The sequence below is a fragment of the Chelonoidis abingdonii genome, chromosome 7 (genome assembly GCF_003597395.2).
Source record: "Chelonoidis abingdonii isolate Lonesome George chromosome 7, CheloAbing_2.0, whole genome shotgun sequence".
NCBI lineage: Eukaryota > Metazoa > Chordata > Testudines > Testudinidae > Chelonoidis > Chelonoidis abingdonii.
The window spans coordinates 38,191,488-38,217,511 of NC_133775.1; the positions used below are offsets into that span (position 1 = coordinate 38,191,488).

Genomic DNA, 26,024 nt, shown 5'->3' on the forward strand with positions numbered 1-26,024 from the left:
AGTCACTGGCCTGAAAAAAAATGATAAATTATTTTATTTCCTAAAAATACAGTACACAGTAGCATCTCTTTTTGTTGTTTTTCCACCGAAGAGAGCCAGGGAATGAAGCAGACTGCAGCTGTAATGGTGAGCCAACTTGGGCTCCTCCCACCAGGGTTGGGTGCTGGTGTAAGTGTTTATCATGTGCCTAAATAAATCCATCATCTGCATCTTTAAGAAGTAAGTCTGATTTTCCATTTCCTCCATCTTCTCTGTTGCCTCCCACGTCATATAGGTCAGCACTCTCTCATTTCTCTTTATTATGCTAAAGGAGGTGGGCATTATCTGTCCATAAAATGTATTGCCCCGACTTTCTGCTGACAAGCTACAGCAATACCAAAATTAAATATTTGCTAGGCTGCAAAAAGCTTCCTGCTAGCAGAATGTGACAACAGACTGACAAGCACATTGCTGCACTTGCAAGGATCCCGGAAAGCCGTAGAATTAGGAAGAAGCAACAAATAGCAAAGCAAATTACAGCTGAAAAATCGTAACATTATTCCCTTTTAATATATATTGTTAAAAATGAACATTTTTACAAGATGAATAGATGAAAGTCCAGATGCTGTCTGCATACGTCTTATGCATTTCATGATTACAAACAAACTGCAGGATACATATCAAGCCATCTAAAATGGTATGGATATGAGCCCAGCTGGTGTCCCCGTATGCCTTATGAATTTCATCATGTAGTGACACAGCAGAGCATATATAAGCTTGGAAGAATTTGATTTTTTTAATATAAATTTGATGGATGTTTATTTTTAAGAATTGTTTAGATTTTAATTTATATAAGTTTTCACAATTGGAGAAAATTATGGGGGGAGGGACACCAGACAATAATTATTTAATGACAGATGTTGAGCTTCAAGAAGTTAAGGTTTATAACTGCTAAAGCACAAAATTGTCAACATCACATATCAAAACATACAAATAATGATCCTTAAATCAAACGCTAAGTTCTCAAGTAGTGTCTTTCTTCCTTTGCATAGCTGTAAATTTTGATCATGGATCAAGATATTTTTCCATTGGTTTGTATGTGTTTGGTGAAATCAATGTTTGCTTACATTTTCTGATAAAAATCTAATCTAAGTATAGCATCAGAGCTGGTTTCTGCATTTTAGGCATCTCTTTAAAACATACAAGTGGTGTTGCTGCACTGGAGTGTTCTGCATCATAATCAAACCAGGCCCATCAAGAGTTCATGAAAACAGCTGCATTTGAAAATAATTGACATTTTATAGTCATCCAATATATTTTACTGGGAACAACACTGGCCTAGCTAATATATTTTCCAGGAGGGTCATGACAGCTACTCAGTCTGGAACCCTCAGTCCTGCATGGTACCGTTTACTTCTAAAATTCTAAAAAAAAGCCCTCAGGGTAAAGAAACAGATAAATGACTTGGTAAGTGGTGGGCAAGTTTACCGACTGATACCTAAAGTGCAATAAGACCAGCCCCTCTGCTCTACGCAGTAGATGAAGACTAGTTAAATTCTGTGGAGATACATCATGGAATTCTAGTGCATCCTATAATAATGAAGACAGTCAGTCAACATCAACTTTTAAATTACTCTGCTCATCTTATTTACTTGTAGACTATCAACTGACTACTGTCCCAGATCACTTGTCTAAAAAATACTGTACCTACAAATGAAAAAAAATTAAAAATGCAGTATACAAGCAGGGCTGGTGCTTCCATTTAGGCAACCCAAGCGGTCACCTAGGGCACCAGGATTTGGGAAGGTGGCATTTTGCCACCCTTGGCGGCAATTCGATAGCAGGGGGTCTGTCCGCGCTCTGGGTCATCGGTGGCAATTCTGCGACGGGTCCTTCATTCACTCTGGGACCTGCTGCCGAACTGCCCAGAAGACCGGGAGTGCGGAAGTACCCTCCCTCGCTGCAGAATTGCCAACAACCGGAAGCGTGGAAGGACCCCCGCCTAGGGCACCAAAAACCCTGGCACTGCTCCTGTACACAGGAGTGTGTTGCTTTTTGTTTATCCACTGTTAGTTCACAACAAGAACATCTGATCAATTTAACCCAAATACTTGACTGGCATAGATTCCTGAGAGGGGGGGAGAGACCCAGTTACAAGTTGAATATACACAATATGCTAAAAAAAAAAGCTCAACATAAAAGAGTCCCTGGGTAATATTATATAAAAGCTGCAGGATCAATACCATGAAAAAAAAAAGTGATTTCACTTAAGCTGCACATAGAACAATTTTTAGTAAGTTGGCTCCTAAATAGCTAGAGGAAGGAAGGTAAGTGTATTTAGCAGGGTGGTACACACATTTGAAAAATACTACTTTTTTTAAACAATTGATATTTTAATGAACATTGCTGTCAATAGTGTAAGTAGCATTGTGGTGCTTAGGGGCTTTATTCTTGCTTTTTTCACTTCCATGCATCTTTATTCTGGATTTTCAGTTTAGCTGGGTAAGTGTATGATCTGTTCTCTGTTCTACTCAAACAATATTCACACTATGTGATCCTGCTCTGTTCTCCAGGAAGTGTTTAGATTATTAAAGTAGAGATTAAATGGACATTCCCTTTATTGACCAAGTGAAGGGAAAGTATAGGTTTAAACATATAATGTACACTTGACATCACAGGGGTTTTTTTTGTTTGTTTTAGGTTGGGCAGCCTCCACCACTGGCTAGCGCATAGGCACCAAAAGTGTGGAAAATGTAAGGCTTGGCATGCTCTGCTTGTCTCAACAGATCGATCAACACTGCTATTCTTGATGTGTGAATAACTGTAGCATTATATCTGCAGTTGCCAAAGCTAAGTCTTCAGAGATAGGTCAAGCATACACTCTATCAAACAGCTGCAAACCCTTTTGGGCTCTCCATCTCTATAAAATTCTCTATATTGGCCAACTTCAGCATTAATGGAGAGCTGGATTGCCTTTCCAATGGGTAGGTTTGATATGCTCGTGAACATGAATAAGTGGAAAAAGAAGATATGAATGCATGAAGTTAAAGATAAGTCAGGTTCTCGTTTACACACTACAGCAATTGTTGGAAAATTAGAAATATGTCCCCTGTTATGCTCCCAAGGTCAATCAGACCCCCTTGTGCTTGATTATATAAGTTCTGGTCATGTTACCTAAAGGGACCAGATGTTTACAGGTATTTAGCTGCTGCACTCAGCATTGTAACACCTAACTGATTTAGGACCCTAAATCTCATTTTCAAATGGGATTTAGGCACACAGGGGCCAAAAGATCATTAAAACCCTGAACTCAGCAGTACCTAAGTATCTTGAGCCCTTTGGGCCAAATGTACCTCTTACATTTACGCAGCCACATTTCCCACAAATTCCCTGAAACAAAAACATAGGGTACAGAAATATGTAAATTGCTTGTTAAGCTAGTTTCCCCTTCTCCTTCTCCCCCATTCACCTTGACACATACACTTCCAGCATGCCAGCTGGGTGCCCTGAGATGCATAATACATACTCAGAGGGAGAATATAGATTCCATGGAGTTTCAGTGATCTGCAACAGCTGTACTTCTCATGTTAGTTACAGAAAAAATTAAGATATCCTTGGACTAGGAATGGAGCCCATAAGTCAGAGTGAGAAATCATTACTAAAAAAGGATATAGACCAATGGCCAGAATTTCTATATTCTGTCATGTCCTTTATCCTAGCTATAATGTACATCATCCAAGACATTCAGGAACTACATATCAACCACTGGACTACACTTAAGTCAGGAAAATATCCAAATAAACTTTTAATTATGATACAATACTTATTACAGTAAAAATTGGCATTTTTCTTTTCAAAAGCAGAAGCACCAGTCTTACATGTAACATATGGTATGAATGATATCTTAAGTGAAATACAGCATAATATAATGAGCAAACAGCATTTTAGTACAGAACATAATTTTTAAAAAAATGTCATACACTGAAATCTGCTCAAATGGAAACAATGTCATGCTGAATTAAAAACTCAGATTTTAAAAATCCAAATCAATCAGAAAATGAGGTACTGCTGAATACATATATGAATAATTAAAATGATAAATAGCCAAAAAAAGGCTAGAGAGGGCATTGTCATACAAACATGACTAGTGTTCAGATTCCTTCCCACCCCCTACCCCATAAATACATAAATAATGGTGCAATGCTTTTGTTGGAAAGTAAATTGAACTTTTAATATTTAAGAAGCAGTTTTCAAATGCTGATGTAGTTTTAATGTTGTAAAAATCAAGTTATAAATCAGACAATTTTTACTCTCTTATATTCAATACGCTTCAGTTATTATGAGTGGACTGTGAAAAGAGATGATGTCCAGTGTAGCGAATACATGGCAGCTTCATCATCATGTGACTTCTGCAAAGGCCGTGATGTGGTTCTGTAAGTTTAAAAAAGAAAAAAAAACCACCAAACAAAAGCACACAGTTAGCTATATATAATAATCATAACAAAGATTAGTCCCATTTTTGGCTTTTGAAACATTCTTAGGCTTGGAGAGGTTTGTAGTACAACGTAACTAAAATGTTTCTAATTGCAATGCTGTTCAACCCTTCCCATAGCAAATCTTTTTTTAAATAGTGCAAAAATGATATACATAAGTACAGTGAACAAAGTAATTCAGTGGTATAGTTCTACAACATTTTAGCTTTTAATGCATTTTTCATTTAATAACAATTTGAATAATTAAATTAGTTGTCATTTTACTGTTGTCTTATTTATAATTAAAAGCTAAATTTCTGGGAATGCAAACTGCTGCCTGACAGCTGATAGTATTCTGTTTTAGCGTTAATACAATTTTAATGTTGCATTTCTTTTTAAGTTTAATTGCTCCCTTTGAGCCAGATGGCATGGAATGAAGTAGTGAAATGCTAGAATTTGCTAGTTCATAGAACATATTAAAAATTACTTCTTCAGAACCATTGCAGCATCATTTGCAATGTTCTTCTGCCGCTTCCTTCAAAAAGTGTATTCTTTAAAAATGTGTGTGTATATATGTAACAGGTTTTACTTCACTTTTTACTTAAAACACTACACAGTAAAAAAAAAACAAAACTGTAGTGTCCAGAATAATTATGCTGTCCATTGTCATGCTCCAGTCTGAGACTGCTTATGCAAACATTTATGCAGGTGGGTAACTTTACTCACTTGAGTCTCATTCACACACCTGCTGAAGTGTTTGCATTTGGTCCCTAGTGGGATTCTGCAAGGCACTGAAAGTCTACTCTGTGGGACCAACTGTTCTCATCTCCCATTGTCTTCAACATACAATCTCTTTTCTAAGGAATTGTTTAAACCACCATTGTGAAACAGGTTTTAAATAGACAAAATGAAACACAGTCCTATTGCTATAGGGCCCTATGCATCTCCTCCCATGTGAAAATGCATGGAGGAAAATTTAAACCGGAAGTAGTGCAGATTTTGGTGTACTGCTGTAGGATCACATCTTTTCTCTTGCCACCTTCTCATATCCCCCAGCAGTAGGACCACAAGTAATGTGGAGACAGTGCAAAGCAAGAAAAATGGGTAAAGGATATGAAAGACTCTGTACACGCCTTACCTTACTGTCACTTAGTCTGACTCTCCTCAGTGCCCCTTCCAGCATCATCACCCTTTGCCAGTAACATTCCTAACTGTGCTCTCAGTTGCTCTCAGGCTGTGGGCTGGTTTTGTGACTCAGATGACAGGGTTCTGAGCTCACATAAGGTTCATTCATATTGCACCCTCCTTACTTTTTAGAAGGAATTTGATCTGTGCAGGAGAGGAAAGGTGCTGCTTAAAGTGCAGATTCCTTAGCTCTTCCTCTAGACCAGTCTCCTATGGGGATAGGGGCATTTTATGGAAGGCAATGCAGTAGTTACCCATTGGAAGTGGAGAGATGGAACATCCTACCATTACACCCTATGTCCCTCTACCTCTAACCCCAGTCATTCTGGTGACTTTGTTCCTGGCCTCACAGCACAGCAAAGGGACATAACTATGTTTTATTTGGTGGGGGGAGGGGAAATAACCCATGATTTCTATTATGATTTAAAAAAAATACTGGAATAAAAAAGAAAAGCTTTTGTATTGGTGGGACTTTGGATTTCTGTAAAGCCGCTATTTTAATTTTACTCAAAAACATAACAAAAATGCTTTAAGCAAATGACAACTGATCAAACGTCTGCTAGCAAATTACTTTAATGATCATTTTGATTACTACAGAACTTGATGTGAAGAAGTTTTCAGAGTTTAACAGTGTTAATACTTGGCAGAGATTTCTGGACTGCTGTCACAAAAGAGAAATAAAATTAGATTTCTTAAATGGAAAACAACATATTAAGATGAAGCTCAGGGAACTATTTACTTACTGGGCCAGTTCTGCTCTCACTTATGCTTGTGCCACCCCACTGAACCCAAAGCAGTTGCAGGGGATTACAAAATTTGGCCCACTGTATTTATATTGACACCTGTTTAGACCTGAAAAATTATACTGTCAACTTAATCTGATTGCTGTCTAAAAATTGTTTTCTATTGTTATAACAAACGCCCAATTGAGAGAGATTAGCAAAAAATATTTACTCTGTTTTTTCTTTAGGTGACATTTTCAGAAAACAGGATTTAGGTCATTCTGAACATTTTACCCTTCGCATACTTGATGATACTTTATATTAATATTCAGTTTCTACTGTTGTTTATGTGGATTTTTCACATAGCAACAGAGAAAAGGAAACATTTTAAACATACGCTGGCAGGGGCACTCTGGTGTAGAAGGTGTAAAACCTGAAACTGCTTAGCTCATTGTTTTGAAGTTGGCTAGATTTTCACTCTAGAGATACAGTGCTCTTCCACAAAAGTATCCAATGGAGGGGTTAGTGGAACCCAGACTAGTGGTCAACACTGAGTTTCATGGACATCTTTTTCCTTGGGAGCATGGAGGAAGCAGGAGTTATGGCCTTCCAAAACCATAGATCCTTTGGATCCCCAGGAAAGGGAACACACCGTCCTGCAGATAACTGATCCACCTGTGCTACTCTTCTGGTAGCATGGCTACTATGCATAATCTCCCTTTCTGAGAGAGGGGTGTGTGTGTGCGTGTAAGAGAGAGAGAGAGAATGCACAGAGTCCAATGCTGTTTCAAGTGGCATTACTTTAGGAGTGGATACCTACCACTTAGGGAGAAGAGAATGCAAATGACAGTAGCTTCATCCTCCTACCTCTAAAAACCAGCTGGTCACCAACCCCCTAGATCATACACACAGGGGTGCATCTGTGTGGTCTTAGGGCAAAGGCTATCCTACTGCAGAAGAATTCCTGCACAAGATCCTCAGCAAGATCTGCTAACTTAGGATCACCTCCAGTTATGGAGAGGTGGATCTTGTGAACATCCTTAAAACTTGCCCAGTTATTTTCAATGTATTTTGCAAGATGCCATTTTAAATGGATCAAAAAGTAATGACTTACTTGCGCCAGGACTGACTGCTATTGATGCGTGCAAGTGTGGCACTCTTTGTGCTTTCATATGTAGTCTTCTCATACATAGATTCTGAGGAAAGATGGTATTTAGAGAAAAATAGACTCTTTCTAGAATAGTGGTCCCCAACACGGTGCCCACGGGTGCCATGGTGCCTGCTGGGGCATCTATGTGCACCTGTGTACTGTCCAGCAGATGAACATCCACCGAAATGCCACCGAGAAGCAGTGTCAATGCTGAAATGCTGCTGCTTGTCGGCGGTGACGCCTACTGACGTTGCCGCTTCTCAGTGGCATTTTGGCAGATGCACTCTAGAATAAGTGACTCTTCAGTTGCTTTACCATGTCCTTTTACTTCAGTTTAGCTTTATTATGACAGAGAATTCAGTGTATGAAATTTGCAACAATGCCAGGAAAGGCGCACACAGATGCAACAGACAAGCAAAAATACATGCATGAGAGCTCAAATCCTCAAACTCCATGGGAAATAGTTATACCACTCAGTGCTCAAAAGAATTAAGATACAGTTGGGTTCTGTTAACACAAAACAGTGTACCAATGTGTAAAACTGCAGAAGTTTCTTTTAAATTGACCGTGTGAAGTTTGTGGAAACAAGAAGAGAAGTTTTTAAACATTTCATGCTTTGTAATTATTCCTTCAAACCAATGAAAAGTGAAATGCTAAAAGTTAAACCTTGAGTGCAGGTTTTCTGGGGAAAAAATCCCACGTTTTGTAGCATGTTTTTATGTATTTCATTTTGATTTATAACCTGCTACAGACTGATCAAGTGCATGTTGTACATGAAAAATTTCACATCCTCTTACTTATGTTTTGTATTTTCCTTTACACAGATTTCACATTTTAGAGTGGGACATACTCTTTTCTATTCCATAAAAAGTCTTTACTATAGCTGTGAATACTTAAAAATAGCCATTTATGCAACAAAATTTTTCTTTTCAAAGACACTTTAAAAAAAAAGTTCTTATACTGCCTAGAATGGTGGAGTTTAAATTAAAATTAATAGAACAATTAAAAAGGAGCAATTCAGAAAAATTCTGTAGACACAGAAAGTTAGCTCTCCCATATCTAAGTCCCAACTAGGGTGACCAGATTTTATAGGGACAGTCCCAATTTTGGGGTCTTTTTCTTACATAGGCTCCTATTACCCCCATCTCGATTTTTCACATTTGCTGTCTGGTCACCATAGTCCCAACACAAAAGAATATCTCCTGGTTCTACAGGAAAGAGGCATTTTTAGAGAACACAGCAAGTAATCCCACAGTGAACTGCTACTTCTTGCAAAGTTCTAAACCTGCACAGAAGGCCAGCATACATTACATCTGCCTTTGCCTTAAAGCCACACTCCAACACACTAGTGCGCTTCTGCACATGTATGTTTATTGCCTTATGTGAAGATGTTCGAAATGGTTCATTCGTGTGATCCAGGAGAAGAACCTAACAAGGTGTGCTTTGAAGGAGTTTTGTTCTAAAGGGTCTTCTCGATTGTTATCAATATCTGGATTCCGTAATACCTACAATATGTATTTTAACAGAAATCACATTAAACATATTTTCACATTTCTTTTGTTCAACTGCTATTTCATTGTACTGCTTACTGAAACTCAGATGTGTGATCACGTCATTTGCATTTGAAATAAAACTATTTTACATACACTACAGTTGCCTGGAAGTAGATGTTTAACTGTGGGAAAGGTCTGATGGGAACATATATTCAGATGCTTGGATTTCAGTAAAATTTGGAGCTCAACTGCTTTCTATCCTTTTTTGAATGCGCTCTCTCCTGTGTTTATTGTACATATTGTTGACATACTGAGTGATCAAGATATAGCCATATGATCACAAAAGGTCAGCAAAATTTCTCGTAAGAAATTTAAACCCAGGCATTCTGGTTAGATGGCATGCTAGTGGGAACAGATCTGTCCACACGTTCAAATACGCATTACATATATGGCTATCTCAATACTTACACCTCCCAATTAAATAATAATAAAACCATTTCATCTTAGCATTCTAAGGATAAACGTACTCAACCTTAAGGTTAAAACAGCATTTTTGCATTGCTGAGCCAGCAGTGTCAATGATCCTTCGAGGGGAGACACCGCACCCACAACTTCTGAGCATCACAAAGACGGGATATCTTTCTTTCAGCACTGCTTAATCACCTCCAAGCATCCCAATTAAACAGACTTGCTAGCTAATTAATAACCATTCCTTGCCATTAGACTCAATTCAGCTTGCTAAAAAAAATTCCACGTAAGTGTACAATGTCTCCAATAGGTGCACACACAAGGAAGCTACAACATTATTAAGTCATACAAGGGAGCAATATAAGCTCCCCTGTGCAGCTGGCCATCTCTGCCAGCTGGCATGGAGCTGTGGGGAGTGGCAGAGATATGGCTCTCCTTTCTCCCGTTCCCCTTTTGGTGCCCATGGTGATGCCAACAGGAAGCATTCACTAGGGTCACAAGAGTGCATGGGCTGGAACTCTATTGGTCCTAGCACAAGTGGTTGCAGTGGAGAAGGATCTGTGTGCTCACCTCCATTGGCCACCCAGGAGTGTGGTGGGTGCCAGCTAGCCTTACGCAAAGAATACTGCATCACAGATATAGGTATTGACCCTGGTAAGAGAACATCGGGGAGTTTCTAGGCATAGGAAGTGACAGTATATTTTCTTCATTTATGGGAAGAAATTAATATATAATTTTAGGATGGATGAACAAACTCTCCTTCCGCTGGGGCAACAAATGAAGTCAGTTTTAAGCAAGAAAATGGCTCCATTTTAGTTTTTTTTCTTTATTAAAGAGAAACAGAATCACTGAAATGTTTCTCCCCAGCACTGCCTTGGCCCATGGCAACATGATCCTGTCAGAGTTCTAGTCACACACAGTAGTGATTTGCTGTCATTAAGTTATCTTAAGTACTACTACGGCAGCATGTAAACTGATAAGGAAAAGAGAGACTCCAATATTCCAATACACGCAAAGTCAGGATTTAGATTTAGGATAATCTAATTTTGTACACGCTTATCAACAGGTAAGGGAAGGAAAAAGCATCGTGCGTGCCAGCTTTCAAGCTTGCCTTTGTCTCCAGAGAAGACCATATTATAAGAGGTTAGCTAGAAAACAAAAAATGAGTCGATAATAAAAGCATCTACCAAGAGATTGGGGTTTGAACTAATCTAGCCATAAATTAGATTAATTTTACACATCTCTCTACTATATTATTATTAATTATTAATTATGAATTACTATTTGACTGTTTCTCTGGATCCTATCCAGAACTGTAGGTTTCTCCAAAAATTTAAATCACACCACTGAAAATTTAAAAAATTTCAATACAAGACTTTATTTTCTAATTATAAATCTTCCAATTAACTTATTTTCTGAAAAAAGAAAGATGCTTTTCCCACTGCCTAAATCATCCTTCAGTCTTCAGTCTCTCTACCTCCGGACCCCTAACATGCCTAAGAGTCTGAAAGACAAGGTGGGCATTGCAGCAAACCCTGGGCTTGGGCAGAGCCAGGAGGGAAATGAATTACAGTGCTGAGGACTCTCGCGGAAAACACCTGCTGCTATCCCCCAACCTGAGAATGCACCACTGATCTCAGCTGACAGAATATGAGTTGGAGAGGGAGAATTGGATAGTTACAGGGTCCCAAACCACTCACTAATGGTGGACACATTCTCTCAGCCAGGATGAAGGTATTACGCTCGCAAACTCATCCAGTGGTTTCACCCAATCCACCATCATCACATCTATCTTGCCTGAATTAAGCCTCAGACAGATATTATTGGATGAGATGGAAGAGGGACAACAAGGAAGAAAACACTAGCTTCCATGAAATCTTCACCCCAGAGCAGGCAGGAGAGAAAGGTTTCAGTGGCCTGACTGGATTTCTGATGAATAGGTCAGCTCTGTGCTGAATCAAAATGTGTGACCTATGATGGCTCCTTCCCTGCCTCACTGGCTTTTAGCCTAGGAGAGCACAGCACAAAAATAAGGGATGTTTTCTTCTACTAACACAGTCTGTTCTAGGCCAACTAACATCTTGTTTTGTTTTGACACCTTATAGAGAATTTATTGAATGGATTATTTTGAAGATATATATTCATTAACGAAATGCTTGTCAAAGCAAATGAGCCTGTGACCTCCTTATAACAAAAACTCAACACAAGTGACTTAGGCACATGTGGTTATAAAGGCATGTTAGATAATTCTGAAAAGATATCTGCTTTCTCTTCCAAGGAAATGAAACAGAAACTAGGATCTCATGCAGCAATCTTTGTTTGTTTGGTTGGTTTTGGGGGTGGGAATCCCATTCTCAAATATTGGACATGTGATGTGAATTGATTAAAAATGCACTTTTTATGCTTAATACAAAGAAGTACATTAATATTAATTTGTACTAAAGTGAACTCCAATGAAATCTTTGTTTTAGTGTCCTGCAGGATATGAAGTTGTTTACTGTCTTCAAATGAGAAGAGAAAAGATTTTAACAAGTAATGACAGAAAAGCTCATTATAAAAATTAGATTTACTTTAAAATTTGCATTAGTAGTTCAAACTTTCCTTTAGGTAAAAATGTCTGAAATATTGTCGTTCCTTAGTTATGTTATCCGTTTCAATGCCTGCTTGCTAACAAAATTGTTCTGGTGTAGCCATACCTAACATTTATATAATAGAACAGCATCTTTGCAAAAGCAAATATTTTAGTACAGCAAGATAACATGAATTTTAAATACAGAATTTAGTACAATTATTCATGCCAAGCATTCTGATTTACCCAAGGATCCTGTCACTAGTACGTGCTAATCTAAAATCTTCTTTGTTTTGGCAAGAGACCACAGCTTTTCTCCATTACTGTGCCACTGGTGTATGAACCATTTTATCCTCCATTATCATCACTCTCATTTAGGAGTTAGACCTAATCTTGCAGTCCTTACTGAAGCAAAGATATTATTGAACCTGCCCTGCAAAGTTAACACACCCAAAACTTTCACTTACTTGAATGGGAGTTCTGTACATGGGGTTAAAGTTGCCAGAGTATACAAGACCAGCGCTACACCCCCTGCACCTTTTCAGCCCTACACAGGGATCCATTGGTTGAATAGTTGCACAGGGCAGCTGTGCACTCCTACATGTCACAGAAAAGGTCACTGCACTGACCTCACTTAAACTTGTGCTTTTATATATATATAAGTAGCCCCAGTACCCTATGCAGCTGGCTTGGAGCAGCTGCATAGCAACCCTACATGTAACCTGGGGATTGGGTCACAGATTTCATGACTCCAACTGCTCCACGTTCCACCCACTCTCAGCCTGAATACTCAGTGTCAGTGTCAATTAAAAAATTCAATTTAACGCTGTTAAGGAAGTCAATGAAATCTTCACCCTCAAATCTCCTCACCTCAAAGTCCTTTACTGTCAGCATCCTAACACCAGCACTCAGCCCTAAATCTGTGGGATGTTAATTCAACACCCAGTTGACCTGAACTGGTGAGATGGAACATGAGAAATGGATTGGTTTCCAACGTAACCAAACCATAAAGGGAATAAATGGTAGATGAAGTAGCATGTGCTACTCCCTTTGCCCATTTACTCTGGAGTGTTTCACAGTCACATTGTATGTGACCCAATGTGCCTGTGGCATCACTAGGCATGGCTGCGAGAAGGGCACATTGCCGTAATCCAGGATAGAGGTTGGCCGACTTCGCATCATTCCTGAAACACAATTGCTAGAAGGGTCTCAAAGAGGAGGCCTCATGTGTCTCATAATATGTTCTTTCCCTGCTTCCAAAACATAAACACTCCTTCAATATAGCATTACCTGCCTACCACTCTATTGAGGCAGTTTGGGATACAGGATACATGCATCAATGTTCAGTCAATCCAGAAAAGTTAGCAAAATCACCATCACATTTCGGTATTTAAAATGAAACAATCTGGACAGACGTTACCTTTTCTAAAGGACTTTCTACTCGAGGGATGCTGATCATTGGCATCTGGACCAGATTATCCATATGAGAATTTTCATGTTCTGGTTGTCTTCCTCTAAAATTATTTACCACACATACAACCTAAAAAGGTCAGAAGGTAGTTAGAATAATGAACAAACATTTTACTTATTTGAGCCTGATCCTGAACTCCTTACTCAGGCAAAACTCCTACTGACTTTAGTAGGAGATTACTGTAGGAGAACAGAAATATCAATGAAATAAAATAAAGATACTCAGTTTGTCCTACTGTATCTAACCCTCTAAATATTATTTTTAAACTATCCTGAGTTCAATGAACATTTTACCGAAAGTAGAAATGTCAGGAGTGGACCCACTATCACCAGAAGCAATGGCATAGTAATTCTAGCAAAGATAACATTATAAATGTGACTAAATTAACTAGATTGACTGAAAGAATCATGTGAGTGTATTAGTCAAACTTATGTTGACAAAAAGCCTTTAGTATTTCAAGATGATATAATTTTAAACAATATATGGTTACATGCAATATCATAGTACAAACGATCTTCCTAAAAGAAAATGTGTTGCTGATCTGGAAGAATAAGTGGCCAATTATAGTAATTTTAATCTCAAACTAAGTATATTTTCAAATTACGTTTTATCAAATAAATGCACAAAAAGTACAGCAATAACACTGAACTCCTATAAAGATTAGCAAATATTGAAGTCCATGACAGTGCTTCTAACACAGTATAATTTAAATGCTTATCATTTGGTACTATCCTGACACCAACATGAGCATTCACAAACACTTCCTCTAGAAATGGTTATAAAAATCAGTTGTTTTATTTTATTTATTGCTTGTACAGCATGTTCTCAACTTTTTCACTCACTTGGCTTTTCAAAATGGATTGCAGGACTTGTGTAGAGTGGAAATGATTTTAGTGACAATTGATTACTTTGAAAGACATTTTTCAAAATGTTAAACAATTGCTCCTGCAGTTAGTAGAGTATAAATTAAATGTCTTGATAAAAATTTATTTATATTCTCTTTCCAACAGCTAATAAACACATAATGCACTGCACTTTTTTCCACTTTTATTGTAGTATGTAATTTATTTCTTTAAATAAATACTTAATCAAATGGAAGGATTTCTACAACTGTCTGAATATAAGAATGATATTCACACAAGTTTGTACAGCTTGTCTTCTCTTCCCCAGAAACAGCTAATGAATAATCAAATATTTAAACACCACAATTTTTGACTGTTTCTATTAAGACAACATTGCAGCGCTGGGGGTTTTACCACTGAATCGTCTCCAAAATCTAATTAAATCTAATGTCTCTACCAGTTTTATAAGGACTCATGCTGTCTGGCAATAGCACTGAAATACGTGAAACAAGTACATGTTCCCTTGTGGTCCTAGCAGGATAGAGAGCTGGCTTAAACAGCAGGTGAGGAATTCTCTTAGACTATTTCCCATGTGATCGCTCAAAGCCACCTATTCCTGACTCTCTGGGGTATGAGGTGTATGTGGCCAAGTGTCCTACACTCCCTCCCTTGATCCTGAGCTAATAGGACCACCCCTGAAAAGGTTGGTGGGGAGGGAGAGCATAATTTAGATAAGCCCTAAGGCTGCTCTCAAATGTATCTCCAGGATCAGGAAGGCTGAAGGTGGGGTGATGGTTTTACATTCCTTGGGTTCTGAGCCCAGTATAGCTTGGTCATACCCAAAGATTACATCCAAAGTGTTTCTTAGGGGAAAAAATATATAAAAACTTTTGGGAGGGTGAATTTAGTATTAGTGAAAGGTGTCAGAGAGACAGACCTATAAGGAATTTGAGTATAGATCAGCATCTGTGCCCGTTCACAAACTTCAATTCTCTATTGAGATCGTCAATAAAAGTGTTAAAGAGTGGTGGTGGTTTTGTGATATGGACATTTGTCCACATGAACTTAGACCAGAGATCTGGGTACCATAATAAAGTTGCATCCAATTCCAAAAATCTCGCCAAAAGAGAAAGGGCACCTTTTTATATGGAATATACAAACCAGATTCCAATTGCAGCATCACTAATGGCTATACTTGCAATGACAGAAAATGATATATTAAATCACTCTTTATCGGCTTCTATAGGATTTAAAGTTAAATTAAGTCTTTTATTCTGGTAAACCACATAAGTTTCAATTAAATATAAATGAATACAAAGTAAATTTACCAGGTTGTTGTTTTGGGTTTTTTTGCCATGAAGAGCAACTGATTGATAATGCTAATAAGGCACTTTAATACTGTATAGTGAAAATCAAGATTGGATGTCATTCTAAAAGAAATGCCCTAGCTCAACAAGTTATGGGCTTGATGCATGAACTTGATGTATGGCATGAAATTCTATGCCCTCTGTTCTAAAATCTATGCATCTAAGAAAACTGGCATTTTATTAGAAAACTGAGGCCTGCCTCAAAGTCTGGCATTTTAGTTTCCTGTAAAAGAATCTAAGACATCAATACTCCTGTTACAGCATACATTTACACATGGAATTCTTTAATGTGATGTAGACATTTGCCCATGTGAACTGGGTGTCAGAATATAGGTGCATCCAGTCCCACAAGAAAAAGGGCATCTTTTTATATGCAATATACAAACCAAACACCTGAACTGCAACATCACTAAGGTAAGAAATCCAGGACCCAATGAAGTAGAGGAGAGTTTTGCCATTGACTTCAACGGGGCTAAGATTTTACCTTTTGTCTCTCTTTCACCCACATCCATGCACACACACACACATATACACACACACACATATATGCACTTACCAAAAACACTGCTATTGATATTCCAATTATAAATCCTGCTATCACATCTGACCAGTGATTTCGATACTCGGCTACTCTGTTGATACCAGTAAGAAATGCCAAACACATTAAGCCTAAGCACAGAACAGGTTTTGCAAGCCTTGTTCCTCTGGCTTTTATTGTGTTGGTAATATACATCTGAAAATTAGAAAAAATGAAGCATAAGACTATAACCTCTAAGGGAATTTTTTGTAATTTGGTTGGAAAAGACAACTATGCATACTTTGATTTTTGTATAGAAAAAAAAAGTAGGGCTCATTATGCAGTACATACCAGTTTCATTCTCTTTTTACCCAGAGATTAGATGGGTGCATTCTTTACATAGGATTCAGCATTACAGACATTAGAAATAAGAGTGGCACATGATATGGCTATTAAAAATCTTACATGGCTGTCAAATGTATATTTTTCTTATTTGTTTCCCTATGTATTTTGCTTTACATTCTCTCTCTCTTTTTTTTTTTTTGGTATTTTGCTAAGTGGAAACATACTAATCTCCAGTTATTTTAAAAACAAAACAAAAAACCACTGGTCTTGCAGTGTTTTAGCAAAATCTTCAGATTTCATATTGTGAAATAGGATGGCAGCATTTTAACAATATGCAAGATCCCCTCCCATACCACGCAGCATATTTGTTATACAATATGTAGCAAAACCTCAGGAATTATGATTCAAGGCCCAGTACAAGTGCAAAATTCTACCCACAAGACACCTGCTATTCAGAGTTTGGCCTGGCACAGCAAAGAAATCCCCTTCTGACTACTGGCATGAACTAGTTCTAAACTCTGTGCATAGCAGTAGTGAGGAGGAAGAGAGGGTCTCCTGAGAGTTTGGTCTGGGTGTTGAAAAGACTGGGAATGAAGCTCTGGCGGCAGGGTTGTTAAAGTTAAAGCTGAGCAGGTGAGAGCTCAGGGATTTCACAGGTCGCTCACATCTCCAGAGCTCCAAGGCTATATGAGGAGGACCTGGCTATCCCACCTCCAGAGCCAGCCCTAGCTTTACTCTAGTGAAGCTTCAAAAGCATGCAGAAGAGAACCATTCTCCTGTGCATCTTAGGAGTCAGCATATCGAAGTTATGTGATTTTATAGCAAGTCTTGTGATACTTGGTGTTCGTGGGGTTATGGGATTATGCTAGAATCTCAACCTCCCTTAAAAATAATGGCAAGTATTTAGTTCTCATGATTGTGGAAAAAATCTTGAAAACATGAATCTTTAAAGGCTCAAAAATCAGAAGGCAAATAAAAAAAAGAACCCAAAATGTATCATTTTTAAATCTCACAATTTTATCCCAATCTCATGCTTTTTCTTGGGCAGCTGACTCATGGTTTTTGAACGCTTGGTGTTGCCAATACTGGAGAAAATGCTTATCCTGCAAAGCTCCTGACCTCTCTAGGCAATTGTCTGTCCCTCACACACCAGCATGTGAGCAGCTTTAAAAAGGGAGACTTGTCTATTTGTCTGTTGCATAATCTGACGGTACACGGGGACTTACCAATAACATTGAGGATTATACCACCACCACGACCAGGACTAAATTTCTGTAATCCTGGCTGGATCGCATACCTGCACTCCTCAGATGCACAGAGAAGGCAATTAGTGACAATAAATACCATTGGGTGAATAGACCTAGAAACTGAAGCTTTTGTATTCAACAGCAACTTCACATGCCAAATTTTCCTAAACTATTTCTACTTCTGAGCACCTAGTTATCTCTATAAAACATTATCAGTGTAAACCCCTAGTACAGTCATCATTGCAGTGGTGTGAGCAGTGATTTCTGAGGGTGCAGCATGTCTACACTAGTGGTTTGTGATGATGCAGCTACATCTGAGTAGCTACACTGCTTACCATCCTGATACATATAAGGTTTCAGGCTCCAATAGACCCACAGAAGTAAATTCCAGAGCTGTAAGCTCTCCACTGAGAAGGCCCTCTTTCCAGTCCTTCCCCGAGCTGTTTAATGTAGGTTCTATGACTGGCCGAAAATTTTTCATCCACGCTATTCATTGGAAAATTGGGTTTTCGACAAAACAATTTTTTTCAATGTGTGTTTGCTTTCTGCAGAAAATTTTGACTTTTTGTCTAAACTCAGAAAAACTCCCAACTACAAAACTTTTTCATTTTTGACAAAATGGTTTTTCTCCTGTGTAGAATTCAAAATAAAATAAACAACCATTTCTACAGACCTAAGCCATTTAGAGCTTCACGGATGAAAGCCAAAACCTTGAATTACACAAGGAAATAGGTAGGCAGAACTGGAGAACTGATGCTTTATATTTCTTATGAATGACAAATGGCTAGCCTCATTCTGTACTACTTGATGCTTCCAATTGATTTTAAGGTGTAGCCTATCACACAGCACTGCAATAATCCAGTCAGAAGATAAGACAAGTATTTTATGGGTCTATCCTTATGGGAGCAATGGTGAGCCATGACTTCTAAGCATAGGAGATAATAGTCAGACTGTGCCAAAGGCACAACTCCACTCCCATTATCTTAAATCCCAGCCTCAAACCAAGAGCTACAATGTGCTCACAAAAGACAAAAATCATCAGTCACAAAGGACATGTGTGTTTGCCACTATAGATCCATAGACAGAACATGATAAATGCCAAGTACTTTGCTTAAAACACGAGAGAGAGAAACATAATATAGAGGAAAAAATCAACAGCCAAATTAGGAAACTTAAAATCATGGCAGGACACACACAACATACTTTACATGCTGCTTAAACTTGCTCATCATTGACCTCCAGTGTAAAATGGATGATGTACAGTAAGAAATCATTATATATACAATTATTGCAGGCATAGAATAGACCACGGGAATAAGCATTTTAGGCTGTATTTCCAACCCCCATTCCTCCTCTCTTTCTCATTTAGAAAACATGTTTTTCCCTTCACTGAATCTCCTTTTATCTTCACTTCTTTGTGTGCTACAGTACTGAAGTCAAATATTGATGAGACAATAATGATTTAAACTTCCAGCAGTTTTTTATTAGCTATTTTTTCAGGTACTGAACATCCAAACCCACTTCAAGTACAATGTGGTCTGGGTTACCCAGTAACCCTCTATGTCAGTTCACCAGACTTACTGGGTGTTTTAGTACTGTGCAATCACTGTGATCCACACCACGTAACACAGGTCTCCATTCATCCTGAGATCAGGGAAAATATAGCAATATCTTAAGTGCACAGCAGAATCACAAGAATTCAAACAGTTTAGATAGATTTGACAAGAGAGCTGGCAGCAGGTTACTCTGCACCATGGGGTATTAAGTCAAAATGACTACTTCTAAGCAAATATCAACTGAATAAATGACTTTTCCAAAGGCAAGTGACAGTGATGCATATCAATTTTCTATGATCTATTCTCATCACTCCAGAAGATAATCTTAACTCTAACTCAGGTGTCAAAAACATTACAATCTAAGGGGCCAATTCTGTTGCAAGCCAAGGCCCCTTAAATCCCTTCTAGATTCAACACTTTGTAGGTGCTGTTCAGCAGCACTTTGCATTCCTGAGCTCCTTAGTTAGGCAAAATACCCACTTGAACAAAATGGGAGTGTTGCCTGAGTCAGAAAGTGCTGCAGGATCAGGACCTATATGTATCCTCGTCCTACTTGGATAACTAATGATAAGTTTCAACTACCGGGTCCACTGATAACTACAATCAAAATGGTAATGCCCCTGGCATTCTTCACAATGGTAACTTGAGAGTTTTGCCAGAATGGTCACCATTTTTACCATGTCTGTATACCACAGGCACAACTGCTTGTACAGCTAATGAATCAGGGGAAACAGGAACCTGTCCATTGGGCATTTCAAATTTGCAATGTTCTCTGTAGACATTACAAACTAGGAATCACAATCATCTGTTTCTAACATTGATTTCCTGCAGTTTTGGAGGAATATATTCTGATATTTAACTCAAAGATTAGCCTTGCAATATATACATATACACATACCACACACACACAATATAATTAAATATGCTTTCTATTCCTTGTCCTGTATCAGAGACTAGCTGTGTTAGTCTTTACCCTTGTCCTGAAGCAAAGTGGCATTAAACAGAATAAAGAAATAATTTAAACAAAACAATAAATATGCTGAGCTATTTTGCTAAGGTTTACACAAATGTTAATTTTAATAAATAATAAATTCATCTCAAAGGAAAAACAGCTCAGTGAACTAAACCTGTGATCTCATTAGTGAGGCTGAATGATGTTGGATGAATAAAGTTACGTACTGAAAAAGTATTTCAATTTATTTCAAGGATAAAAATGTGGGGAAATTAAAAATAAAAAAAACCCAGACTTTGTGAAGTAATCAGCTTAGCAAAAGGGCTAATAAACAAATTAGATTATTTATGTAATATCAAGGATAAGTGTCCTGAGATGATACACGAGAGAACTATCACAGACTGCACTCCTCTCTCTTGCTGCATCAGTTCCTTGTTAAATCCTGATCAGCAGAACTCTTGCCATTGCTAATCTTGTTTTTTCCCAAACATGGATCTAGCTGTGTAGGGATAAGAAGTTGCTTTGCATATGGCATGGGGGCAGTAAGAAAGTGACTTGTCATGGTGATTTTGTAGACAAACATTTACTAGACATTCAGTAAAACACTCATTTTGCCTTCAATCTTCAAGGTATTGGAATTCAGGTTGCCAAAGCTACTTCATAAACTGAAAGAAATATCTAGAGCCAAGTGTTTCCAAAAATAAATATTTGCTAGTTCATTTTCTAGATGCTAGTTCATCAAAACAAAATGCTGGCATCATAAACTATATAGGAAATTGTACTTTTGATACCTATATTTTCAGAACCTGCCAATAGCATATTATATTGGTAATCTCTCTTCAGAAAAAAAAACACCCCATTTACTTTCTATGAACCAGATTTTTAAAGGTATGAGGCACCTAAAGATATGGGCCTTAGGTACCTAGGCACTTCTGAAAATCTCACTAGGCTCCTTGTTTTTAATCAACATTCTGCCAAAAAAGCTATTTTGCCTTGCATGCATATATTTTCCAATGGTTATGTCAAAACTTATCAAGTGTTTTGTGACAACCTAAATATAGCATATTTGTTACTTTTCCTTTGGTCTCATGGGACTTTAATGGTTTTGAGACACTCTGGCAAGTTATAGAAGGAAGACCTGCCTCTTATAAATCCATAATGCCTTTCCGTAGTCAAATTGTGATTAATGTGAATCTTTCTTTTAGAAAGAACTTTGTATATTTTTTTCCCAAACATAATATATTACACATTTGTATTTTCAAAAATTAAGAATTGGTTGTAACCATCAATACCGCAATTCATTGCTTCTGCCACTAGAGGTCAGAATGATTATCATCATCTTCACTGTTATGCCCAATACAAAAAAACCTGTTAAATGCAAACCGCTGTTAGGGCTGTGTCTTTAAAGATCTAACCAGGAGAAGAATGACCATATATATTGTATATGTTCAGATTTTAACAGGAAAGCTTCCAGCCAAGAGTGTGACAACTCTGCCCAATATGAAACAAAATACAGGTTTTACATATTCTGTCCACGCACATTATGAGGTAAATGAAACAATCTAGAAACATACAAATGAAGATTAAAAAATAAACCACGTGTCAAATACAGGACAGATGACCTCCAGGGTTATAGTAGGAGCTCTCTCTAGACTTTCTCTTCCAATGACTCTACATCCTATGCTCCTTTACGCTCCACACACACACTGGATCAAGACATCCCATGGTTTGAAGTCTCTTCACAGTTAAGATGGTCCTAGACTGTAAATCTAGCCCTGAGAGTGCACAGCCTACAGGGGAGAAGTACACATACTCTTACATTCCTGAGTGACCTCCCCAGATCCTACAGCCAGGTGTGCCAGGGGAAGGATGCGCTGTCTGCCTGCTTATTCCCCTCGCACTCCCTCCAATGCTGAAGCAGATGGTGCCAAGTAATGGTGTGCAGGGCAGGGTAGTCATTGGGATGGACCAGTAGGAAATTACTGCCCCCATGAAGCAAGGGTGAAAAGGAAGGGAATCAATGTGCTGTCACTTACTCTGGGCAGAGTTCAAAAGCACAGTCTAGCCCATGACTGTTTAATATACTGTGTAGAAACAGGCAACTTCTGGACTGTACAGATAAAAGTGGTCATATCTGCACCATCTGTGGGACATCCAACCACAATACAGGTTGAATTTGCAAGAAGCAGGATACTCAGATAAAAGAAAACAATAAAAAGGAATGCAAAGATTTGTAGGTAAGTAAATAGACTAATGACCACCACACTGCAGGCTCACGGAACCCTATTCCTGTTCTGACATTCTTTTGGAAGCTGTCTCCAACTTCTTGGTCTACACAATAATCATTGGGCCAAATTCAATCCTGGAGTAAATCCATGGCCATGTCCTTAAGGCAAATAGAAAAGATGTCTGTTTTCAAATCTTCTGAGCCTTGTTGCAAACAAAAGAGTTGCAAGACCTACAGAAAATTCCTCAGTTCCTCTGAGACCATACTCAAACCTACACTTCTTCCATAGCATTGCAAATATAATGCATTACTAGAAATCTTATTTGTCCACTTTAGGGATGCTCAGAGTCCAAGTATAGAGAGAGTTCTGGGAACTTTTCTGAGGAAGGCATTAAGTATAATATTGTAAAATTTCTTAGAATTTGTGCTAATCAATTATTCAGAACCACCAGATTTAGGGTTCAGGATTTTCTGACACACATAGCACTCCTAAATTATTAATTCTCAGTTTAGTCTCCAATGTTTTAATTACTGAGTCATGAGAGTTATACAATGTGTTTTTCAGACTTCTCTAAGAAGACAAGCAATACTGAAATACATTAGTTAAATAAACAAACATTAAACATGGACTCTAACATCACAGTTCCAAAGAACCACCTCAGCTTCCTCCAGTCCTCCCTTCAGGCCAAAACTTGTGCAAGGTGTGCCTTCCAATATGCCTTAAATACCCACAAAGTCAGCCTCTTGTGTCAAAGGGGAGAGCAAGTTCCAGAGTTGTAGAACTTTCAGAGAAAATGCTCTGCTATGAGCCTTGAGGTGTGTAAATCTGATGGCTGGTGTACCTAATCTGAACCCAATAGGTAGGGAATAACACAAGGAGAGAGGTGGCCTGTTATGGAGCCAGGACCACAGCCTTTGTAGATCTAAACCAACATCTGGAAGTCCACTCAAACCAAACTGAAAGCTAATTCAGACAATGGAGCACAGGTGTCACCTATTCATTGTGAGACACACCAGTAATAAATCGGCAGCCACATTGGGCATTGGAGGAAGACACCAAGTGGTCTTCAGGTGTAGTCCCAACCCCGGATAGAGTACCACTGAAGTCATTCAGCCTGAAGGTGACAGAGGCATCTAATATCTGAGGCAAGATCAGTATCAGAGAGGAAAGATTTTAATCATCATGCCCATTATTGAAAATAAATCGCACGTGTGGATACTGCTGCCACTTGATTTCTAAGAGCAGCCAAAGATTCAAAAGGACCTCTGTGTTGTACACTTTACTAACAAACGATGGACAGACCCATCTCTCTCTCTCAGTGCTGTGAATACCAATACCATCATCACATCTAGATGTTTCCCATAGCCTATCACCATTGCTCCATCTTGTCTGGACTGAGCTTTGGACAGCTATTATCCAGACCCCATTAAGCAGACACAGGGAAAGCTCAAAGACTGCATCATCTGGATCTGATAAGAGAGACACTGAGGTCAGTGTCACCATCATATTGATGGTAATGGAACCCAAACTTCCTCACTGTCTCCTCCCACAGCCTTAAACGTGCATTAAACAGGAAGGATGATCAAAATCTCCCAGGACAGAACATCAAGTGCCCATCATTAGAATTTCAGAGAAAAGAATGGAGCCACTTTACACCAAATTTGATCCCTGCTTAGATCACAGCCATGTCAACACTTCACAATCAATGGTATCAAATGTAATCAAAGGATCAAAAATTTTTGTCCAGTATCAAGAAGTCAAATAAAATGTCCTGAGATGATTCCTTACCATATCCAGTCTAGATCCAGTTAGAAAGGGATCTAGGAGATTTTAACACTCTAGATATTGCTAGAGTCACTGCACCGTATCTCAAACTGCATTTGCCTAATGGCCTTCACCAATGCAATAAAAAAAAAAAAACAGAACAAAATTGAAGACGGTCTGAATATTTTTCAGATGTCTAAATCCAAAACATTTCAAATCTCACAAATGGAACTAAAATCTCTCCCAAGCTGCAACTTGCAAAGATCAGCCCCTCCATTTTCAAAGCAGAGTGATAGTTGTTAGTCACAAGACTCATTAAAGTCTAAGAGAGATCCCAATATACTGTTTTGAAATTTTACCCAAAAGACCCATGACTACTTATTCATGTGTTCAGTTATGCATATATTTATGTTTTTTCATAACTGATGTACTTTAATATGCCCCCAACTTAATGAGACCAAAGTTTCAGCGTATTCTACTAGGCTTTGCTATTTGTTTGCATGCCAAAATTCTGGTGATACTATTTTCTTCTGTTTAACAGACTGGCAATGGTTACCTGACACATCCCACAGTGTTAGCAGGGTTGATCTGTTGGGAAAGGGTTCTGATGATTTACAGTAGAACCTCAGAGTTACGAACACCTCGGGAATGGAGGTTGTTCATAACTCTGAAGTGTTCCTAACTCTGAACAAAATGTTATGGTTGTTCTTTCAAATGTTTACAATTGAACATTGACTTTCTACAGCTTTGAAACTTCACTATGAAGAAGAAAAATGCTGCTTTCTCTCTATTTTTAGTAGTTTATGTTTAACACAGTACAGTGCTGTATTAGCTTTCTTTGGAGGTCTCTGCTGCTGCCTGATAGTGTACTTCCAGTTCCAAAAGAGGTATGTGGTTGATCAGTCAGTTTGTAAATCTGGTGTTCATAACTCTGAGGTTCTACTGAGGCAGGTGACTCATACCATAACTGGATATTAGAGGAAGCCCAGGAGTAGCCAAGGCTAGAGAGAAGGTTTGGATTGAATCTTGTGTTATTTGATTTTGAGTTTTGTTTTGGGGTTTTGTTGGGCGGGGGGGGGGGGACCCTAGGAAAAGGGTAAGTTTTGAATCATTGCAATCGCCATGTTTGGAGAAGGCGGGGAAGCCATCAGACCACATGCTGTAGTCCAACATCTCAGTTGCTAAAGCCTTCGGAGAAGTCCCTAGTAAAAGAAAGGTCAAATGTTAGAAATAAAAATGTTTGAGAAGGCTGCTGTTCAGCAGGATGGAAATTCAGAGTTGCCATAGCAACCGCCCACGTGCAAAACAAAACAAAAAACAAAAAACATACACTGCAAATGAGTTAGCCAAAAAAAGCTATTTTAACAAACCAATCTGCTCAGATACTAGGTGACAGGGGCCATAGATGTTTGTTGATAGACCAAGATAGAAGATACCACAAGTAGGGTTCCTGAGTTTAGGTTTAAACACATTCATAGGTAAAAATCACATCAATCCTGCTTTGTTTACTCCACCTGCTATTAGGGTGAAATCACTGAAATAGTTCCTTGCCTGTTTATATCCTAAAGTGTGTTGAGTGCATAGCTAGCTGGAATGCAAAGGGAGCAACAACTGGGATTCTGCAACAATTCCCAAACAATACTTCTAGAAACAAACAGAAAGCAGAGGGAAGAGTTCAGCTCAGTACTCCAGTAATG

General features: G+C 38.4%; 1 protein-coding gene across 2 annotated transcripts in view; it reads right to left on the minus strand.

Moving 5' to 3' along the window:
- Positions 1 to 3,755: 3,755 nt before the first annotated feature.
- Positions 3,756 to 26,024, minus strand: part of PLPPR5 (phospholipid phosphatase related 5) — a 51,958-nt gene continuing 29,689 nt past the window's right edge. The window contains exons 4-6 of one of the 2 annotated variants that reach the window (XM_032804967.2): positions 16,275 to 16,451; positions 13,459 to 13,578; positions 3,756 to 4,410 (exon numbers count right to left, since the gene is read on the minus strand). In XM_032804967.2, the coding sequence (XP_032660858.1) occupies positions 4,378 to 4,410; positions 13,459 to 13,578; positions 16,275 to 16,451 (330 nt within the window). In that variant the 3' untranslated portion in view covers positions 3,756 to 4,377. Of the gene's footprint in view, positions 4,411 to 8,748; positions 9,014 to 13,458; positions 13,579 to 16,274; positions 16,452 to 26,024 lie in introns of those variants that run through there. The other variant, XM_075067813.1, reaches the window with a different exon arrangement.